The following is a 22,195-nucleotide window of genomic DNA, read 5'->3' as shown; positions in this document are numbered from 1 at the left end:
ATTTTGATTTGGAAAGTTGATTTGAGTTTGTAACTTTTTCCTAGAATATTTTCATTAAACATCTCACGAACAATGTATTCATTTTAAGAATTAGAGGTTGATATCATAAGATCACGAACCTTCATTTTCTCTACTAAAACGAGTAAGCTAAGAATCCTACATGTAGCCACCCATTTTTGTCTTATAATCGGGATATCTTTTCCATTACCAATTAACCATTTTTCATTCTTATTAATCAAATATATTCTCATCATTAGGCAACACCAAGAACATGATTGATGTATTTTGCACTAACAAACTCGATATTTCTCAAATAAACCCCCTTTAGAATTTTGACCAAGAGAAAATTAAGTTAATGAATAAATTGCCATGCTTGTTTACTTACAGAGAAAAACTAGATTTAAAGATTGAAAATCTCTACAACCCAAACCTCCAAGGTTTTTTTGATATTAGAAGATTTGTCCACTAACACAAGTGGATTTTCTTAAGTAATATATATTTTAAGTAATATATATTGTTGGAATTATTTCTAATATTTGGGTACATATATATATTATTTGGGTACATATATATTTGGGTACATATATATATTATTTAATAATTATATATTAGTTGTTAACATAATAAAGATTAAAGCCCAATTAAAGTGATCTATTAAAATATAAAAATTATGAAGCTTATTTAGACATATATAATAAATGTAGGGATTATTTGTGTAGAAGCACGATATAGGATTGGAAGACTTAAACTCCACCTACATCAGACATTTCGATCCAGGTCCAGATCCAGAACAAGAAGATCCAAGATCAAAAAAAAGATCCAAGATCAAGAAGAAGAGAATAATGAAGAATGACTTAATGAACCGTTCTTCAATCCAGATTCATGTACGTTTCCAGATTTAGGTACGTTTCTGCAACTTATGTTTATCTCAATTTATCAACATAAAGTATTAAGATTATAGAACTAAGGATTAAAGATTCTAACAAGTGGTATTAGAGCCACTTTATGTTAATTTGTTGAGATTTAAATTTATAAAATTCTTTAAGAATATGAATAGACATTTATACATGTTCTTGATATAATATAACTAGAATTAATAATAATTTATTGGATTAATAAACGTTTTGATGTATATGTTGATCATAAGAATGAAAATAAAGAAATACTTTGAACTAATTGGTTTTAGAAATTATAAAGAATAAAGAAGATGAAAAGTTTTATTATTTGTTTAATTATTAATTTGAAAAGAAGAATATATATTTGAAGAAGTTATATATTTATATTTAATTATGATTGAGAAATTTACGGTAAATAATAATTAAATATATATATGGAATTTAGTAATTATAATTAATTAAAGAATTTTAGAATTAATTAAGGAATTAATTAATTATATATTGAGAGAAATTTATGGTAAAAAAATTGAATTTTTTTTAAAGAATTGATATTAATATCTCTTTATTATTAATTAATTAAATAATTAAGGAGATATTAATTAATTATTAATTGATATGTTTTAAATTCACAACCTAATCAAACAACTACAACTCTTTTAACATAAACTAATAACACTTTATATTTTAAATTCAATACCAAATTTTTTGATGAGCGGGACGTTGTAAAATTATATTTTTTCAGTGTACATCTCACGGGAGATCTTCCTAGTTATTTTAATTATATAAAGAATTAAGGAATTCAGTTTTAGAATAATAATTAATTATTATAATTAATAAAGAATTCAGATTTTTATGACTAATTAATACAATAAAGTAAATATATTATGGAATTCTAGATTAAGAATTTTAAAATTTAATATATACCTCTTATATAGATTATGATTTGAGAATTAAGTAAAGAAAAATATACATGTTTATAATTACTTAACATATTTATAATATTTTATAAATATTGATTAGCATATTAAAAATTAAATATTAAAATATATTTAATGAATTAATATAAAAACTGAATACCTAATCTATATATATATAATGATGCTTAATTTTTAAAGTGTCCGGATTGCCGGGTCGAGAGCTGTGGTTAATTTGGATACTTGGGTCAGATTGTGGGTTGACCCGTTTTTAAATTTAAAACGGTTAAAAATAAAATTAAAAATGCTAGAGGTATGTTTCGAACTTGCAACCTAACAAAACAAGTACAACTCTTTAACCAACTAGGCTACAAAGACTTTATATTTTAAATTCAACACCAAATTTGATAAACGCGGGACGTTTTAATATTAATATAAGTTCAACTTTTTAACTAACTAATCTATATATATATAATGATGCTTAATTTTTAAAGTGTCCGGATTGCCGGGTCGAGAGCTCTGGTTAATTTGGATACTTGGGTCGGATTGTGGGTTGACCCGTTTTTAAATTTAAAACGGTTAAAAATAAAATTAAAAATGCTAGAGGTATGTTTCGAACTTGCAACCTAACAAAACAAGTACAACTCTTTAATATAATGATGCTTAATTTTTAAAGTGTCCGGATTGCCGGGTCGAGAGCTCTGGTTAATTTGGATACTTGGGTCGGATTGTGGGTTGACCCGTTTTTAAATTTAAAACGGTTAAAAATAAAATTAAAAATGCTAGAGGTATGTTTCGAACTTGCAACCTAACAAAACAAGTACAACTCTTTAACCAACTAGGCTACAAAGACTTTATATTTTAAATTCAACACCAAATTTGATAAACGCGGGACGTTTTAATATTAATATAAGTTCAACTTTTTAACTAACTAATCTATATATATATAATGCTTAATTTTTAAAGTATCCGGATTGCCGGGTCGAGAGCTGTGGTTAATTTGGATACTTGGGTCGGATTGTGGGTTGACCCGTTTTTAAATTTAAAACGGTTAAAAATAAAATTAAAAATGCTAGAGGTATGTTTCGAACTTGCAACCTAACAAAACAAGTACAACTCTTTAACCAACTAGGCTACAAAGACTTTATATTTTAAATTCAACACCAAATTTGATAAACGCGGGACGTTTTAATATTAATATAAGTTCAACTTTTTAACTAACTAATATATAATGATGTTGAGTAAATGGATACTTGGTTCGGATTGTGAGTTGACCCACCCATAAATTTAAAACGGTTAAAAATAAAATTAAAAAGGTTATCTGTAATTTTTTTCACGGTTTTTTATATTATTACTCGTGCAAATGCACGGGCTAAATGCTAGTTTATTTAAGAGAAATGATTAGGTGAGAGAATTTGGCGAAGAAATTTGGTGAGGAAATGACTTGACATAATCTTATTCGCTGAAAAAATCAAATAATTTCTCTTTTTTTCTCTATTTCCTCTCACTTTTACATTTTCAAACTAATGAAGGTGATGTCAAGTCATTCTCTCACCAAATTCTCTTACTAAATTAAGTATTAACTATTTTTATGAATATATTTAGAAATTAAGAAAAAAATCAAAAATCAAAATAAAGAGAAAGAAAATAAAGTAATATTATTATTTTATTATTAATAATAATTTAATAAATAAAGAATATAATAACTTATTTATCAAGAATTAAGGAAATTAATAAATTTATAATTTTAATTTTAGTGTAATTCTTATCCCATATGTAATTGATTATTTAATTATTTTTTATTATTATATTTGGATGAATAATCATAATGTTATATTACACATTCGAATATATATACATATTTTTGTTCTTTATGTATATATTGTGTTGATTGATATTAAGAAATAATTGAGTGATTAGTAAAATTACAATTATTTGTTTTGTGTAACACATATGAAATTTATGCGATTTTGATACATAAAATAATATTCGGATTTTCGGTATTAATAACACATTCAAAATTTGGTACAATTTTAGGCCCACTTAAATTTGTAATTATGCGGTTGTTAATCGGTCCAAAGGAAGGTTAATAATTGGTCGGATTGCAAATTTAAATAATGTACAAAATTATTCATTTATAAAACATATTTGTTTTATAAGATTAAGACGGTTGTGTTTGTAACTATGCTATTATTAATCGGACAAAATAAAATTTAATAATTGGTCGAGTTACATACTTAAAGTATGTACATAAGTTATTAATTTATTAAATCAATTAATTGAAGCAACATCCTACCAAAGTAGACTCTCTTGTGTAGGTTAATATGTTTTATAAACTAAAAATATCGTGTGTATGTAATTCATTCGGTTATTTAATCGGCTCAAAGGAAGATAAATAATTGGTTAGAATAACATTATGCACATGTGGTAATAAATATGTAACAATTATTCGGTGTGCCATTTGAATAATTGGACTATTCAAAGATAACCAATTGTTTGACCGAACTTATTGTTAATATTTAATTACTACAAAAGAGTACTGTTTGCAAGTTAATATTTAATGTCCAAAGACTAAATATTAAGCGTTTGGTATCTTATGATGAGACGTACCATTATTTTGAATTTATGTGATTATTAAAATTTATGAGTATAGTTGTTCATTTGTTTTGTTATCTAATTAAGTTAACATTTCTGCTTATACGGATTTTTCTTGTCAACATCTTAAGTTCATTTTATATGATGAAGTTTTTAAGGTGTATCTAGAATTTGTTATTTTTTTTTAAGAATTATATCTAAAAGGGTTAAAATTGTTAAGATTATTATTAGAAAAAAGATTTCATAAGAAATACACCATATGTTTTATTTTGTTTCAAAATTAAATGCATTAAAGTTAGAGTTACACTAATGTATTCTCATACATCTAATTTGGATTTTCTTATTCACACTTAAGTTAATTGATGTGAATTGCAATTGCCTGAAATGAGACTTAGTCTCTATATGAGCTCTAATCATATTGTGTGTAAGAAAATAAAATATCGAAACAAAAATAACATAAATAATGTTCACTTAGCAAATAACTTAAAAGATAATAAAGAAATGAAGTTGTAAAAATTACAGATATTGCACCTAAAATAAAATTACTAATAAAAGTGGTGCAAAAAAGAATACATACTACATTTTTTTGTTTGTTTATTCTAAGAGTAATTTAACTTTAGTACTCAGACACATTTGATGGTGAACATTAGTATTAATATTTAAAGTAAATGTGTTGATATACAATTGGGTTAGTTGTCAAAAGTCAATTGATGGTGAGAGAATCATCGACGTGGGCATTGACAATTCGTATTAAAGATGAAGAAATAAAGAATTACTTCAGATACTCTTTATTTGGAAACAAACATTTATGGAATATCTCTATATAATTAATTTATATGAAAAGAAGAATTAATAACTACAACTTATATAAAAAATAAAGTTTCAACTAAAACAACTAGTTAATTCTTTTGGAGTTGTCCAGTCAACGTTAGGCCTTATAGATCCAAAGAAAATAGACTGGACTAAAGAATTGTTAGATGTTAATTGTTGGATATTCTAAAAAAATATAGAGACAAATTTTAGTTTCATAAGTATTTCAAGATTAGCTTTGAAAATAAATAAATACAAAAGACTCTTTAAACAAGAGTCTAATGTATGCTCAAGATTATATGAATCAAGAAATTAAGTTTATTTATGATGTTGGACAAATACTTGAAGGATTCTGGTTTGGATCATTAAGAAAACAACTAAACAAATAATGTGACATTTTAAGAACAAAACATTACATACTCATATAGTGAAATCGAATCGGATAAAGATCATTTGGTATATATTGATTTGAATTTTGTTGGATACCAAAACAGTCGGAAATTCGTGCCACATAATTTTAGTTTAATTATTAGTTTAAAGAATTAATTTTTGTAAGAGTGTTAAGCAGACACTCGAATTATTTTAAGTTGATGGCATAATTTATTAGGTGTTTTTGACATCCGATTAAAAAATCTGACTGCAAAGTTTTGTCACGGGGTTGCAAATTATGAATGATATAGAAAGACCACTAAAGATATTATGTGACAATAATTTGCAGTTTTTTACTTTAAGAGTAATATGAGTTCGACTAAGTCGAACTATTTGAAAAATAAAGAAATTAGAATGTTTACTTATCTATTGAGCATATTTGAACAAACTCTAAAATTACGGATCAGTTCTCTAAATATTTGCTATCTGAGATCTTTCATTAACACATTGTTCATATGGATATTGTATATTTAGATGATATACAGTTTTAGTGGGAGTTTGTATTGTGATGCTTGTATAAATATAATCTGAAATTTATGTGCACATTAAAGAAGCAGTTTCTAAAGAAATTAAAGATTTAGTTTTTTAAAGAAATCAAGATTATAAAGTTATTCAGATTGATCTCTATAAGAAATAAAGAAGGACCAGTTGATATTAGACATGTTACAGATCACACTACATGTTAATCCACACTACACACCCATGTTTAATCTATGTCATTTGATTGTATTGACATATGTGACTATTGAGGGTTTAGTTACGAACTAATGTAACAAAAATCGCTTTAATCCTATGTTGATATAATTGATGGACGAGATTGATATAAATATTTGGAAATGATAACAATATTTGAGCTCTTAAGGTTATAATATACAATTGAAGGAAATATTATATGACCCAAATGAGATATTGTTGGAATTATTTCCAATATTTGGGTACATATATTATTTAATAATTGTATATTAGTTGTTATCATAATAAAGATTAAAGTCCCAATAAAGTGATCTATTAAAGTATAAAGATTATGGGACTTATTTAGACATTTATAATAAATGTGAGGATTATTTGTGTAGAAGCAGAAATACCATTTATTATTTCGTTGATGGCCGAATAATAAATGGGTATATTAGGGCTAGGTCCCCAACTCATATAGATAGCCTACCTATTATGTTTCTCTCATCAGACAATAATGTTTATGTTCATCTCTCAAGAACACTCAAGAAGGGCTATCGATATAGGGTTGGAAGACTTAAACCCCACCCACATCAGACATTCCGATCCAAATTCAGATTCAGAACAAGAAGATTCAAGATCAAGAGAAAATCCAAAATCAAGAAGAAGAGAATAACGAAGAACGGCTTAATGAACCGTTCTTTAATCCAGATTCAGATACGTTTCTGCACCTTATGTTTATCTCAATTTATCGACATAAAGTATTAAGATTATATAACTAAGGATTGAAGATTTAAATTAAAGATTCTAACAACATCCACCTACCATTCTGTATATAGATGAGTTCCAACCTCATACCAGATCAAGATGTGTGCGGAATTCCGTTATTATCTTGCAAATAGTGGGAAGCCCACTCTTAAAACTTCCATAGAGTTTGTTGCCAATTGTTCAACCTTTCACAAAATGATTTTTCAGGACACATTTGTCCTAACTGCTCCAGAGCAATCTTGTGAAACCATAATTTTCACGATTATCCGTCACACTCAAATATATGAAATATCTCGAAACTACATAATATAAATCATCACCCATAATGCAATAACCACCACAATCTTCCTAATAATTTTACCTATATTGAAAATAATAAGGTTTATTTTATTTTATTTTTAAATTGTCCGAATTTTAATTGTTTTTGGGACCGATTGATACGACATTGGATCCAAATTAATTATTTATTTAAATCTCGTGAAATATACCCGTAGAGAAATATTTTCCTAAAATCAAATTTGGTTTAAAATTATTTTAAAAGTTTATAATTTTGAATGTAGAAAATGAGTGTGATTTTAGTGATACAATAATTCAAATGGAATAAATAATAAAAAAAATAATTTTATATCAAGACCCTACTTTTATCTAGTTCAAATAATTATTCTAGTTCTTACTTAAGTTTTAATACAATTAATTATTGTTTAATTGAGTTTGAATAATTATAACTATTGTTTTATTTAATTCTATAGTAGGTAAGATAGAATAAATTATTGAGAAGATTAAGATAAAAATAATTAAAAAACCTATATTTTTATTTATATATAATTTAAGTTATAAAAATGTATATATCTTTTTAAAATTATATATATAAATAATAAAATTTAATATATATATATATATAATTAAAAAACATTAATATAAAATAATTTAATAATAAAAAAATTATAATTCTTTTTTTGACAAGGGTACTATTTTTATAATAACATGTAAAATGCAAGATTGAAAGAGGGAAAATTTGATAGTCACATTTCTAATTTGTAAGATATATGTATCATGTCAATTCAATTCATATATACAAAATAATAATAATAATAAATAAATAAATGAAACTACAAAGCAAACTGTGTGTGAGGGAGGCAAGTAAATTCGGGAGGTGAATGACATGACCCTACGTAATTGACTTGAAAAATTGTGTGAGAATACAGAGGTAACATTTTTTTATTTTTTCAGTTAATCATGTTAAGTGTTATGTAGCTCCCTCTCATATTCCTTATTTCAATTCCACTATTTTTATCATTTCATAAACAAATTAACGAAATTATATTCATTAGTACATTGTACTTGTTTATTTATTTATTTATATATTATAAATGTAGAGGTATCTGGTCATTCAATGAATCATAAAATCATTATAAGCTTGATTAGGCATATCACGTTATTAGCATGACCTCACGTGAAGTTCCTGAAATAATGTTTGTTTGGCCAAATGGACGGACGGCTGAGATGATTGATTATGTATTATGGTAGGCCTGCCCAAAACCTTAGTACCTGAAATCAATATTGCTTGATTGAATTTGACAATTGTTTTTAATTGTTGGAGAATTGGGTCTCCGGAATTTTTTTTTTTTTTTTTTTAATTGAGTTTTAAATTTTTTAAAACTCTTGTTTGATAAAAAATAGAAAAAAATTGATTTTTAAAATTTTAAAACTAATTTAGTTTTGAGTTGGTAGGATATAGTATATGTGAGAGAATTATGAATTAGAAAGAAAAAGGATAAGGTGGTTTAGAGAGGGTTAGTTTTGGTATTTAAATTGATAAAATTAATAATCAGATGGTTGATAAAATATTTGAATTTTAGGATAAATAACTCAACATCAAACAAGCCCTTGAAGTAAGGGTTGTGGTAACTTCGATTGGGCAGTAACCTCTCCCTTCAATACTTTATATAAATTTCATTTTTATTATTAGAAATCTCTATCACAACAACTATATTAATAAGAATTCTGAAATTTAAAAAGAAATAAAAATATCCTAACAAAGTCTTATCAAAGACAAAAATGCTTAAAATTGCGTTGTCCCTTGTCCCTATAAAGGTAAAAAAACAATTGTGAACCAAAATGAATCTTAAAGTTGCAATTTTTTTAGTTATGTAAACAAGCCTACCTATACTCTTAAGAAAAAAAAAATATCTAACTATCTAGTAATAATCAGTTTAACTCCACTAATTTTTTTTAAAAAAAAAAACTAATGTTAATGCAAATAAGAAATTACCTCTACAAAAATCAAATTACAAAAAAAAAAACTAAATAAAATCTAAATATTATATGATATGATAAATTTATAATAATTAAAATTCGAAGAAAGATTATCAACAATCTTGTAATTGGCTCTAAAGATCCGTAACGATTAGTGATTTAGTATAGTCAATCCTTAATCAAACGTTATTGTTTTTTTTACAAAATATTTTGAGTGACAGTAAAAATTATATTTGATCGAGAGTTGGTAAATAACGTCGAAAAAAATTATGTCAAATGATAAGTAATCATCAACATATATGGTAAAAAAATGAGAAACTTGTCAAAACACATGAGAATATACTTGTAAAATGATATTCAACTAAAATATTAATTTCAGTGATTCTTTATTTAAAAATAAAAAACAAATTCAGATTCAGTAACTTTATCTCATTTACGGTTAAAATAACACAAACACGAACTCAATAAATGATCAATAAGACAATACCTACCAATAATTGAAAATATTATTTAAATTATGAAAATTCCAATTCAACTAAACAAGATGGCACACATGTAACCCCGGAAATGAATTTTCATACTTACAACATCAAATAAAACATTACACCAAATCAAATCTGAGTTAAGGAGATAAAAAATTATGCATTATCTGATGTTAAAAAAAGTAATAAGAAGGAAAAAAAAACTTTTAAACCCTTTTTTTATTATTATTTGTGGAGAGAATTCTGTAGATCACATATCAAATAACTTCACAATTGAGTTATTGTATAATAAAAAATGTTTATATACATATTCAATATAATTATAATAATATTAGAAGTTGATTTCACTGATAACTCAGTTAATACAAATTCTATATAGATTTCAAATAATTAAAGTAGTTGGAGGAGAGGCTCCATCATTGAGTGCTATGTGTATTATTATTATGCATCCTCCCTTACAGCCATAACAAGTTAAGGACCATCAATCTCTTTAATAACAAATAAATTAAATATATAGCTAGGGGTGGTCACGTTAGGGCAAGAACCAGTCCATTTCTAAATTTAATACTCAAAACCCCAAGATCTACCAGCATCTCACATGGCCTACAAATTATAATAAATTAATTAGGGTTTAATACAATATTTATAATAAGATCTTCAATCACTAATAAAGTCTTAACAAATTATTGTTTAACATAACTTACAAGAGTCAAACAGCATTAAAGGTCTTGGCTTTAATATATAATATCTATATTTCTCTCCCATGTACTTAGAGATGAAGAAAGCTTTTAACTAACAAATTAAGGTCTTAAGCACTTATATATATGGTTATTATGTTGCTGATCATTATTAGTAGCATAATCTTCCTTCCCTAAGAAATGAAATTAAAAGTAAAGAAGATTAGTAGATCGAGTATTATTATATTAGATTTAAAGAACAAGTTGTTGTTGTTTCATCATTAGATAGAAGAAGATTAGTGGGTATATATCTTTGGAAAATATTGCTTTCTTTCCTTTTCTCTGCTTTATTGTATGATTGAGCTATTCAAATGGCAATAGAGTTGTTGGACTCATTTCAGCCTTACACCATAGTCATTAAAAACATAAAATTAATCATAAAAGTACTACAGAACTAGTTAGCACTAAAACATCACCAACTAAGAAGGAATCGGGCACTAATATTAATAAGCTAATTGTCTAGTTAGAATTGCAAGCAGAACTAACATGACTCCCCACAACTATGGCACCATGTTTTAGAAAACATAAAATACTCGTGACATTTTTTCTTTTAAACCGACTTTTACCTGAGTTACTTTAGTGGGTTAATTGCCTAGTCAGAGTTTTAAATTCATCCTGAATAATAATCATAATAATAATCGTCTACGTACTTTGTTGGGTGATTATATGTATGCATATACATTGTCTCAATCAATCAAGGGTTGGATATTACTACTACTTACAAAGAATGTTCTTACTAAAGGAAAGGAATGTTTTTCTAACCATACTAGACTCATTAGTTTGGCCGGCCATAGAAGAAGACCCACCACTCATGTACAATATATTCATGTATAATTTTTTTCTATAAAAAATCTCATTTTTATTAACACAGAAAAATTGATTTATTGAAATAGAAAAAACCCAAAAGATAACAGTGCTCTCAATATGAAAACATTAGAGAGAGTTTCTCATAACACATTTTATCTTATTTGCGTGTTATTTATCATACCCTTCCAATCAAGGGCGGAGTTACGACTTGAATCTATTCGGGCTAAATTTTTTCACAAAATCTAATTGGGCTAGAATGAGAATAATATCAATTAAACAAAAATATAAATTTGTTTTCCCTTTATGGATGGAAAATCTATCAATAATGATAGTATTTTTCGTCGTTATTGTCATATATATATATATATATACAAAATATTTTTGCGAGTAGCCTTGTATATAGATCCGCCCTTCTTCCAATGTGTTATCATGACACTCATTTTAGCTCGACTTATCTCTTGATTCAATCCTTTTATTGGATTCTTTTTTGAAGTAATGCAATCACAATCATATTGTTTAGTGATTCATTTTAACCCCACATTGAAGAGCTTTCCCAAGGTTCTTTGCGACCCACTGGGATGATCATGGGTTCTGTACTCACTTCCCTTGTCGAGGATAGGTAACTTTATACTCAACCAACTCCGATATGTTGTGTCGCTAGAAGTGAAAGGATATTTTGTTTGGACTTATAATGTTTTTTTAGGACTGTCCTCACCACAAATACATTACTATGGGTAGATGTGGAATAATAAAATTGACAAGTCCTTTCAAACAAACAAATAATATATTATTGCAATTATTACTCATATAATGACATATATAGACATAGACATAGCAAATTAATAGAGTGACATAATAATAGAATTAATAATTTGATTTTAGATATTTTGGGTGAGTAAAGACTCTACAGTACCGGCAACCGTCCAGAGATGACAACCCTTTTGTCATGTTGCCACGTGGAGGCTAGCCTGACCTGGGATTCAAAAGAATGATGCCGGCGTCCCCTTTGTTTGGCTGGCTGGCTAGCTTTTTTACTATTACTAATACACAGACACGTGTGCAAGTTGCACACACATGTATAAATTTATGATTTTCAAATGATCAATTCATCTACAAATAGCCATTTTACCATTTCTTGAACAACAGGTAGTGAGTTTACTTCTTAGAAAGGGACACACTTCTTTCTAACACCTCATCTCCCTTAATTCCCTTATGTATTATTAGACTTTCTCTTCTCTTCTCCATTAATCATTCATTCATCGATCGATCATATTCATGGGTAATTGCCAAGCTGTGGATGCAGCTGCACTTGTGATTCAACATCCAAGTGGGAAAATAGAGAGGATGTACTGGCCTATCACAGCCAGTGAGGTCATGAAGATGAACCCAGGTCATTATGTCTCTCTTATCATCCCTTTGCCACTTTCAGATGAACAAAACACAGATCAAGAACAGAACACAATTGTCAAGTTCACCAGAGTCAAGCTTCTCCGACCATGTGACACCCTTATTCTTGGCCATGCCTATCGCCTAATCACCTCTCAAGGTAGATACTAATACTACTCTCTAAATGATTCAAGATTTGTAGTTTACACTTTTTCTTACAAATATTTCTTCAATAATAACAGAGGTTATGAAGGTCCTTAGAGCAAAAAAGCAAGAAAAAATGAAGAACCAGCAAGAATCTGCAGATACTGGAAATCAGGTAATGAATTGTTTACAGCTACATCTTCTACAGTCTACCATATATATTAAAGATATATAGAATTAAAGTTCAAGATTTACATCAAATTTGCAGGCGATGAGGAGGCAGTATCAGCAGCAAAGACATAGTAATAGACAGAGATCAGGAGGACAATCAACTATGGTTGCGGGAAGATCAAAATCATGGCGACCTTCATTACGGAGCATCACTGAGTCCCCAAGCTGATTGATTGATTCATTCATTGTGGTGGATCTTTTAGCAATGGCTCAAAAGTTGTTGTTCTAAGGATGATTTTTCTTTTATCAAATTAATTCAACAAACAATTCTGCATTAGTGTAAAAGTTGCTTCTAGTATTTGAGCCAATTTCAGTAACATAACCTCTGTATAGCAGGAAAAAACTATGGTTCTGAAGCAGATTGTTCATGAATGTTTGATTTCGATCTCTGTATAGCAAGAGAATGTGAGGAAAGTTTGATTTGAAACGGAGACATATGATATTAGTTCTTTTTAATTAAAAAAAATGTGAATAATGTTTGAAAACAGTTATTAATATAATAGATATGTTTAATCAATCTATTGTGGTGAAAATTAACAATAAATCATTATTAATCCTAGCCCGTCAGATGATAGATTCTGTGTGATAAAATATTTAAGTGTGTTTGCGAATTAAATGCTTAATACGTTCTCAACTCATTACAATATGAGCGAAAAAATTATATAGTGCTTTTAATAAAAAAAAAGAAGAATTAACATCACGCATACTCCAGTGGAAATTGAAAATTCTAATGTTTCTTTAACTCAGTTCTGAATTTTAGGAGTCTCCTTTTAAGAATTTAGAGAATATGGATAAATAAAAAAAAAAATAAAATCAAACCAACTAACCAATATCTGCTGAAATCATGATTTGAGATTTTGTTTCAAATTTTTATAAATAGACGTCAACCCGTTCTCATTTATTTATTTATTATTTTGGTAGAATCAACATCAAGAGGGTCAATTAGTTTAATTTTATTTCACCTAACTAACCTAACATAATCCAATCCAACTAATATATATATATATTTTTATTTAACATTTATTTATAATATAATTTAAAATTTAATTCAACTAGTATAATATAAGATTATTTAAATATTATTTTCAAACAAATTTTAAAATAAAAAATTTATTTTTTATATGTAAATACAAAATTTAATCAATTATTTGTCGGATAATTGATGTTGATTATAATACTTAACCGACTAGACTTTTTTTTTTAATCTAAATACAATCGCTATTATAAATTAGTCATTAGATATTTGTTGTGTTTGGATTAATATGATTATGACATAAATACGTACATATTTGGGTTACTCGATTGTTTTCTAGTGGACTATCTGATTAAGAGAAATCGTTGAATCTTCAATGATTGTAGTCGTTCGATGCGTATCATTGACATTTTTTTATATTTATTTTGGAAAGTCGATAGAATCGGTCGGAGAGTTATTCCTTATTCTTAAGGATCTACGAGCACAAAAACATGTTGTGGAATATGTTTTTTATATGTCATGTTTTTCCGTTATGATTAAGCGATTCTTATCCATTTTAATATATATGTAATCATTTATAAAAAAAAAACTTTACAATATAATATACAAATTAAATAATAATAATTTTTATTTTTTTTTCAACTAAGACACCCCAAACTTGGAGATTGGTAGGTCTAATTATGTATATTAATTTTGTATAACTATTGAACTAATTGGTTGTTAGATCTGATTATGAATATTAATTTTGTATTACCAAACTAATCAGTTATAGATCCAATTAAATTGTAAAAATTGAACCAAATCATAAATAAATAAATAAGATTTTTTTAAAAAGTTCTTATAATGATATTATGAAAGAGATATTTGTTTAAATAAAAGGACAAAATCATAATAAGAGTGAAAAAAAGTTTAAATTAAATAAAAATTAATAATATTAATATATGCTTTTAAATTGAGATAATAAGTATAATTCTGCTTATACATTTATTTAAGTTTTAAATATTTTTCTATATATGATGTTATTTGAAATATCTCTCCTTGTACAATTATTTTTTATTTGAAATAACTCATTGTATATTTATTTTTGTTTGAAATAATTACATTCTTTTAAATAGTACAAAAATAAATAACATGACTCAAAGTATTAAATTTTATTATACCGTCAAAATTTGAACCAACTTGATAACTAATTTAAAATCAAGAATAGTCTAAAGTTCGGAACTAAGTTAGGTTGATTAGATTTGGATTAAGCTTATTTTGACTAATAAATTCTTTACATTTTCAAATCAAATTATATTTATTCTCACTAAAAGGAAAACACATTTTTGCGCAAGTCATGCTTAATTGACCAATTCAAGTCTATTACGGGTTTTGGTATTACAATATCATATTTTATATTTCGTAATTTATATTTTAATTGTAATTAATACTATAAGACATATTTCTCTCTTCAACAATAATATTTTTTAAATGCCAGAATTACAAATTGAGGCTTCTTATTGAGTGTCAATTGCAATATCGGACCTCTTATTTAAAACCTCACAAATTGGGGTTTTCCATTGCCAATTTTTACAAAATAAGGCTTCTCACTAACGGAAATGGATGTCTGTTAAAAATAAATTATGTGGCATTTATATTTATAAAAGAATAAAGAAATGTGGCTATACACGTGGCAGTTTAATTTTACTTAATAATTGTTATTATCAAACAAATTTATTCATTCAATTAAAAATAAAAATAATTCTCAATCTTCCCTCACAATACACATTCATAATACACACGTCTTCCCTCTCCAGGTAAACCCTATCTCCATTCCTCCAGGTATCATCATCGGCGAATCGGCGCCGTAAAATCTCAATCGTCGTCGCCGGAGTAACTCTCGACCAATCGCCCTATAACTGCAAAGCTAAACTCGAAGGTCTGCACACTATAAATTTATAATCTCTACTCTGCAACTGTTTTTTCTTGCTATAGATCTAGTTTGATAGTTTGATTCTGATTATAACAGAGAATCAGTCCTAAATTACGTAATAAGTTGCTATAATAGTTGGATCTAATAAGCTATCCTGAATGAATGAGCGATTCAGAGTATAAACACACTCATTGTTTGTTATCGATTCGAATAAGTTCAAGAATAAGTAAATACAGTGAGGAAAATTGATCAATACAATGATTACAACAGAAACTGCAGTAAATATCTAGTTTGATTCAGCTTATTCTTGAACTTATTCAAATCGATAACAAACAATGAGTGTGTTTATACTCTGAATCGCTCATTCATTCGAGATAGCTTATTAGATCAAACTATTATAGCAACTTATTACGCAATTTAGGACTGATTCTCTGTTATAATCAGAATCAAACTATCAAACTAGATTTATAGCAAGAAAAACAGTTGCGGAGTAGAGATTATAAATTTATAGTGCAGACCTTCGAGTTTAGCTTTGCAGTTATAGGGCGATTGGTTGAGAGTTACTCCGGCGACGACGACTGAGATTTTACGGCGCCGATTCGCCGTTGATGATACCTGGAGGAATGAAAAAATAGAGATAGGGTTTACCTGGAGAGGGAAGACGTGTGTATTGTGAATATGTATTGTGAGAGAAGATTGTGAATTATTTTTATTTTTAATTGAATGAATAAATTTGTTTGATAATAATAATTATTAAATAAAATTAAATTGCCACGTGTATAGCCACATGCCATATGTCTTTATTCTTCTATAAATATAAATGACACCTAATTTATTTTTAACAGACATCCATTTGTGTTAGTGAGAGGCCTTATTTTGTAAAAACTGGCAATAGAAAGCCCCAATTTGTGAGGTTTTAAATAAGAGGTCCGATATTGCAATTGACACTCAATAAGAAGCCTCAATTTGTAATTCTGGTCATTTTTTAAAGATGATTTTGGAGACACAACACAAACACACAATATCTATATATGGAGGAAATGAATGAGTAATAACATTGTCGTCGTGTTAGTTAATTTGTAACATTTTTGTCTAGAAATGAAACAAAACAGAAGTGCTGTCCGTTTGAGAATTAAGTTGAAGAAAGTCATCTTTTGCCTGCAATATGACTTAAAAAAATAAAATGGATATAACATGTATAAGAGAAATTTGTATATATTTTTAACACAAATTAACAGTGGTATAAAGGAAAAATTTCAAATAAAAAATAAATTATCAGAAACAATTTCAAATAAAAATAAATATACACAGATTAATTTCAAATAAAATCACGAGGTCAAACACAGTTAATGTATAGTTTATATCTATTACTTTTTTTTAATTTAATTTAATTTTCTAAATAAAATAATTTTACTCTTTTGATAGATAAAAAATAGATATAATCACATGTGTTACAATACCCAAAATAAACAGTAATCCAGGGTCTTGTAAACTCATAAATAAGAGCTCAAAATGTTCATAAATTTACATAACTCCCTTTAACTATAAATTCATTTTTATAAAAACATTTTTTTCTTATAGGGATTTCATTTAAGGACCCTTTATGTATTTACAAGTAATGCTAAATAACTCTTGAAATATATTATAATGGTAGAGATGCAGTTAGGATCACTCCTCTCACAAAATTACACTAACATGGTTTGAATTTTGAATGCAATGAATTATAATTTGTTAATTTTTTTTAATGATAATATAAAATTATTATATTTATTCAACAAATACAAATTGATTCAATATTCTAAAATAATTTTTCGCTCTCTATCATTTTAATATGATTTAGACCAAGGTCCAAGTATATATATAAATTCATATGTTTTCCCATTATTCTTGTGATATTATGTCGGAAGCTAAATCAATAGCATACTATGGTTAATAATATTTTTCAAATTGAATCATAGTTAATGCTTATGAATACATAGTGTTTTAAGTTCTTTTTAATCTCACACATGTGTAGCTTGTGAAAGAAGAATATGTATGAATTTTTAATTTCAGCCATAAATTGAGAAGAGACTCGAAATTAAATTTTAAAATATGTTATTATTTACAGTAAATTTTAAATAAAATAATTAATTCAACTCATAATGCATTATTTTGTATAGAATTGAGAATAACCCTTAAAAAATAATGAAATGTTTGTTTTGTTAGTTTATTAGAAAAATAGAATAAATATTTCTTAATACAAGTCTCTGGAAAAAAAATAATAGCCAAATATAGATTTCGAGATAACGAATGAATGTTTTTTTTTAGGAAAAAGTTTATGAGTATAAACCTCTATGGTTGTATCATTAAAATATGGGAGAAGCTTCACCCATTCTCATTTTTTACATTAATTAATGTAAAAAATTTGATTTTTGCAATGATCCGTGATACCCATTGGAAAATTGTCAGACTATTTTTGAGACATTTTTGAGATCTCTATTAAAAAGGAAGGTAAAGTGATCGACTATTTTCATCTCACACAAACTGTTTGGAGAATTCTTTTAAATAACGATTTTACATCGAAGAGACGGACTCTTCTCATGGATGCTCTTACCTAATTTCGATTGATATAAAGATTGACATCAATTTTTTTCTAACCGTCTCTTCCAATTTTAAAACTAGCTACAATTATCCCGCGTCATCTAAAAGACTTCATCCCGGTTTCCTTGAAAAAATGTGTGAAAATAATTAATTTTTATTATTAAAATTTTTATTTTTTTGATTGGAAAACTATCAATGAAGGAGTCTTCATATCTAAAAAACTGAAAAATAAAGTTTTTATCTTAATAGTAGAAGCAACATTTGTTTAAAGAGTGAAAAATCTATTGGTAAATTTTTATTCATTGCGACCTTACCAAAAGCATGTGAACTCTTTTACAGAACTTTCTCCATTTTCAATGAGATATACCAACAAATGTCGCCGACTTATGGGTCAAATAGATTGAATGAAGTTCTAGCAACGACATCGTGGACAATTAGAATTCAATTCCCTCATCATGTCGAAGACGATCTGAAAAGAAAGAAATATATGTGTGTTTGAAAAAAAAAATATTGATACGGTCGTCTCAAAAGTTTCATGTTATGCTAACGTTCGCTTAAATCCAAAAAAAGAGAGTACGATCATTTTTCGATCTTATTAACATTTAAAATTTTATTATTATTATTATTTTATTGTTTAAATCCATTTTCCATTTTTTAATATAAGTTTGAGCTTTTTTTTATAAATAAGAAAATAAAAATAAAAATTTGTAATCCTATACCTTAACAAAATTCATCATCGATGAGGATACCGCCGTCGCCGCCGCAAAATCGAATGGGAAGCAGGGCAGCACTCTGCCTCACGCTCATGTCGATTCCTTCCGGCAGCCCCAACAAAACCACTTCTATCTTAACCTAATCCAGTAGGAATTCGCTATAGAGGTAACTAATTCTCTCTTGATCCTCTTATCAATTCAACTGATTTCACCTCGCAATTACTACAATATGTTTTCTTATTGGATCCTCGGAAAGGGAATGCCCTAATTAAGGACACCAATCTCAGGAACATAACCAGACTGACTTCACCGGTCAGACATCAGCACGAATTGAAGATTTCGCCCAAATCCCTTTAAAAATGAATTCAATTTTCCAGGCTTTTTCCTCACAAATACTTTCACGGGCAGGCCACGGCATTGCTAAAAGTTCGATTCTTCATCTTTCTTTTCCTTCATGGAAAAGAAACTTTGGGCGTATTGGAATTAGAGCTGGAAATGTTGAGTTCCCATTCACCACCTTTCGTGTTCAATATTACTCCTGCAAAAGAAAAGAGAAAAAGTCTCCTTCAGTGAAATTAGTTCTTTCATCATCCGCCGTTGAAAAGGAAGAAGAAGAAGAGAAGGATTCCTTCTTTGTTGTGAGGAAAGGTGATATTATTGGTGTATACAAAAATTTCAATGATATTCAACCTCAAATAGGATCTTCGGTAATGTCATTTTGCTCCCTTTTATTATTAATGCAATTTTGATAAGCTTCATAGATAATGAAACTTGAAACTCGGGGTTTTCCTGATATAGGTAATTGATCCTCCTGTGAGTGTATTCAAAGGAGTTAGTATGTCCAAGGAAGCTGAGGAATACCTTCTCTCTCGCGGGCTTAGGAATGCTCTTTACTCTATCAATGCAGCCGACTTCAAAGATGATATTCTTGGTCCTCTTCTACCTTGCACTATACAGGTGAGTCATTTACGTGCTAAAAATGATTTTATTATAATTAGTTTGTCTAAGTGTGCAACAAACACCAAGTCATTCTTTCAGATTTTCTCAAACATCACTTTTGCAAGATTATGTAAGGGCTGTAAGTCTTGAAGAATTTGTGCAACACTGTTGAGTGCCATTAAAATTATGCATGATTCCTTTCAGGATCCAAGTCCAACCAAAGTTGATGAAACAATAACTAACATCACATCGACAGAAATGATGCTTGAAGTACCAAAAGAAGCTGCTGTTGTGAGTGTCAAACTTTTGATGGATTTTATTCACTTATATAGATGTAAAAAATATGTTGAATTTTTAGTTTTTATTTGGTAAAGAAGTAAACCAGAAGGTTACGATGATAGCAGAAATGAGTACAGCCAATTACATTGCATATATCTCAAATGTTGCAGTGTAAGAGGATTAAAAGAAACTGATACAAAGACTGACTCTCGTCTGGGATTGTTTTAGAGATTGATTGATATTTAGCTGAAGTTGGATCAATTTGGAATCATCCTATGAGGAAATGATTATTTTGCCTTTAAGTGAAGAATTGTTCATATTTCATTCATATCTATGAAATATGTCATATGGGATTGTCTTTTCTTGTTGACTTGAGATTAAATGTATGCTTCTCAAACAGGGTTATTTTACTTCTTTCTTGTCCATGCTAGTTGGAGTTTTATTTTTTTATTTTTTAAATTAACATTAAATTTCTTCTATTTCATAGCAGACGTCATCATGCATTCTTCATTTTGATGGTGCTTCAAAAGGAAATCCAGGACCTGCTGGTGCAGGAGCTATTCTACGTAATGCTGATGGAAGTTTGGTACATAATCTAGAGTCTTGTATATTATTTACTAAAAAAAATTCGTTTTTCCCTGTTCTAACTGTTTAAGTTAATATAGATTTGTCGGGTACGGGAAGGTTTGGGCACTGTGACGAACAATGTTGCGGAGTATAGAGCAGTAATATTGGGAATGAAATGTGCCCTTAAGAATGGATATACAAATATTAAGATTTTAGGCGACTCAAAGCTTGTCTGCATGCAGGTAGTATGTCTGCGGTTATGCAAAGTGGTTTTATTTTCTTTAAGGGCGCAAAGCTTATTGCTTTATTTATGCAAACAGCTGGAGCAAAGATGGAAGGTTAGAAACAAGAACATATCAATTTTGTATAGTGAAGCAAAGAAGTTGAAGGATGAGTTCTCGTCTTTCGAGATCAGCCATATCCTAAGGGTATTTATGCCATTGTCATGATATTCGCTTCCTTTAATGTACTTCTTACTTACATCTGCGTATTCGTTCTTCTTGTAATAAAGAGCTTTAATGGAGATGCTGATGCGGAAGCAAACTTGGGTGTTGGTCTTGCTGGTAAGATCTTTTGCAAGTTGTTTAAGTTAATTTTGATTTTGAATGATGAAGGATCATAAACATAAAAATTCTGACCTTAATAGATGGCGAAATTCAAGAAGCAGTTGGCTAGCAAAGATTTCGTGTAGATTCATTCCCCGTTTTTGTGATTGGGCGATGAAGCATCACATACATTTTGTCCACCTGAGTTATTGAGTTCAGATGGCATTGAATTACAATAGAAGGTGATCTTAACAGGTTGAAGAAGGAAATTGGTTGGGTCTCAATTACACAATCACAATTTAATGAAAAATTTGTCATTTAAATGTTTTATTTGGTATATCATTGTTTTTTGGATTTTTTTTCACATTAATTTTTTTTTTTATCATGATTTTATAGTTTAATTCGGCATACAAATTATTTGTTGAATAATGATTCAAATTATAATGTATTTTCCCATCATAGTATAAATACTATTTTTTATATCATTGTGTAAATTATTTTGTTTGAATCATGGTTATAGATAACAAATATACACCCTTTTCTATTTGGGCATTGTACAC

The 22,195-nt window shown here is 27.8% G+C and overlaps 2 protein-coding genes across 4 annotated transcripts; both read left to right on the top strand.

Moving 5' to 3' along the window:
• The first annotated feature begins 12,467 nt into the window (after positions 1 to 12,467).
• On the top strand, positions 12,468 to 13,510 carry LOC124921665. Its single transcript, XM_047462349.1, has 3 exons — positions 12,468 to 12,912; positions 12,995 to 13,071; positions 13,165 to 13,510. The coding sequence occupies exons 1-3, from the start codon at positions 12,642 to 12,644 to the stop codon at positions 13,294 to 13,296; spliced, it is 480 nt and encodes a 159-aa protein (XP_047318305.1). The 5' UTR covers positions 12,468 to 12,641; the 3' UTR covers positions 13,297 to 13,510.
• Positions 13,511 to 19,316: 5,806 nt separating this feature from the next.
• LOC124920731 lies at positions 19,317 to 21,969 on the top strand. Of its 3 annotated transcripts, none has more exons than XM_047461284.1 (9): positions 19,317 to 19,471; positions 19,593 to 20,012; positions 20,104 to 20,262; positions 20,449 to 20,535; positions 21,014 to 21,109; positions 21,189 to 21,332; positions 21,411 to 21,518; positions 21,602 to 21,653; positions 21,737 to 21,969. In XM_047461284.1, exons 2-9 carry the CDS (start codon positions 19,665 to 19,667, stop codon positions 21,763 to 21,765), a joined length of 1,023 nt encoding a protein of 340 aa, XP_047317240.1. In that variant the 5' UTR covers positions 19,317 to 19,471; positions 19,593 to 19,664; the 3' UTR covers positions 21,766 to 21,969. The 3 variants fall into 3 exon arrangements, with proteins under 3 accessions (XP_047317240.1, XP_047317238.1, XP_047317239.1); XM_047461282.1 differs by having other exon boundaries at positions 21,011 to 21,109; XM_047461283.1 differs by having other exon boundaries at positions 19,562 to 20,012; positions 21,011 to 21,109.
• The last annotated feature ends 226 nt before the right edge of the window (positions 21,970 to 22,195 follow it).

The sequence above is a fragment of the Impatiens glandulifera genome, chromosome 1, assembly GCF_907164915.1.
Source record: "Impatiens glandulifera chromosome 1, dImpGla2.1, whole genome shotgun sequence".
NCBI classification, from domain to species: Eukaryota; Viridiplantae; Streptophyta; class Magnoliopsida; order Ericales; family Balsaminaceae; genus Impatiens; species Impatiens glandulifera.
This window is presented reverse-complemented; position numbering and strand designations above follow the sequence as displayed.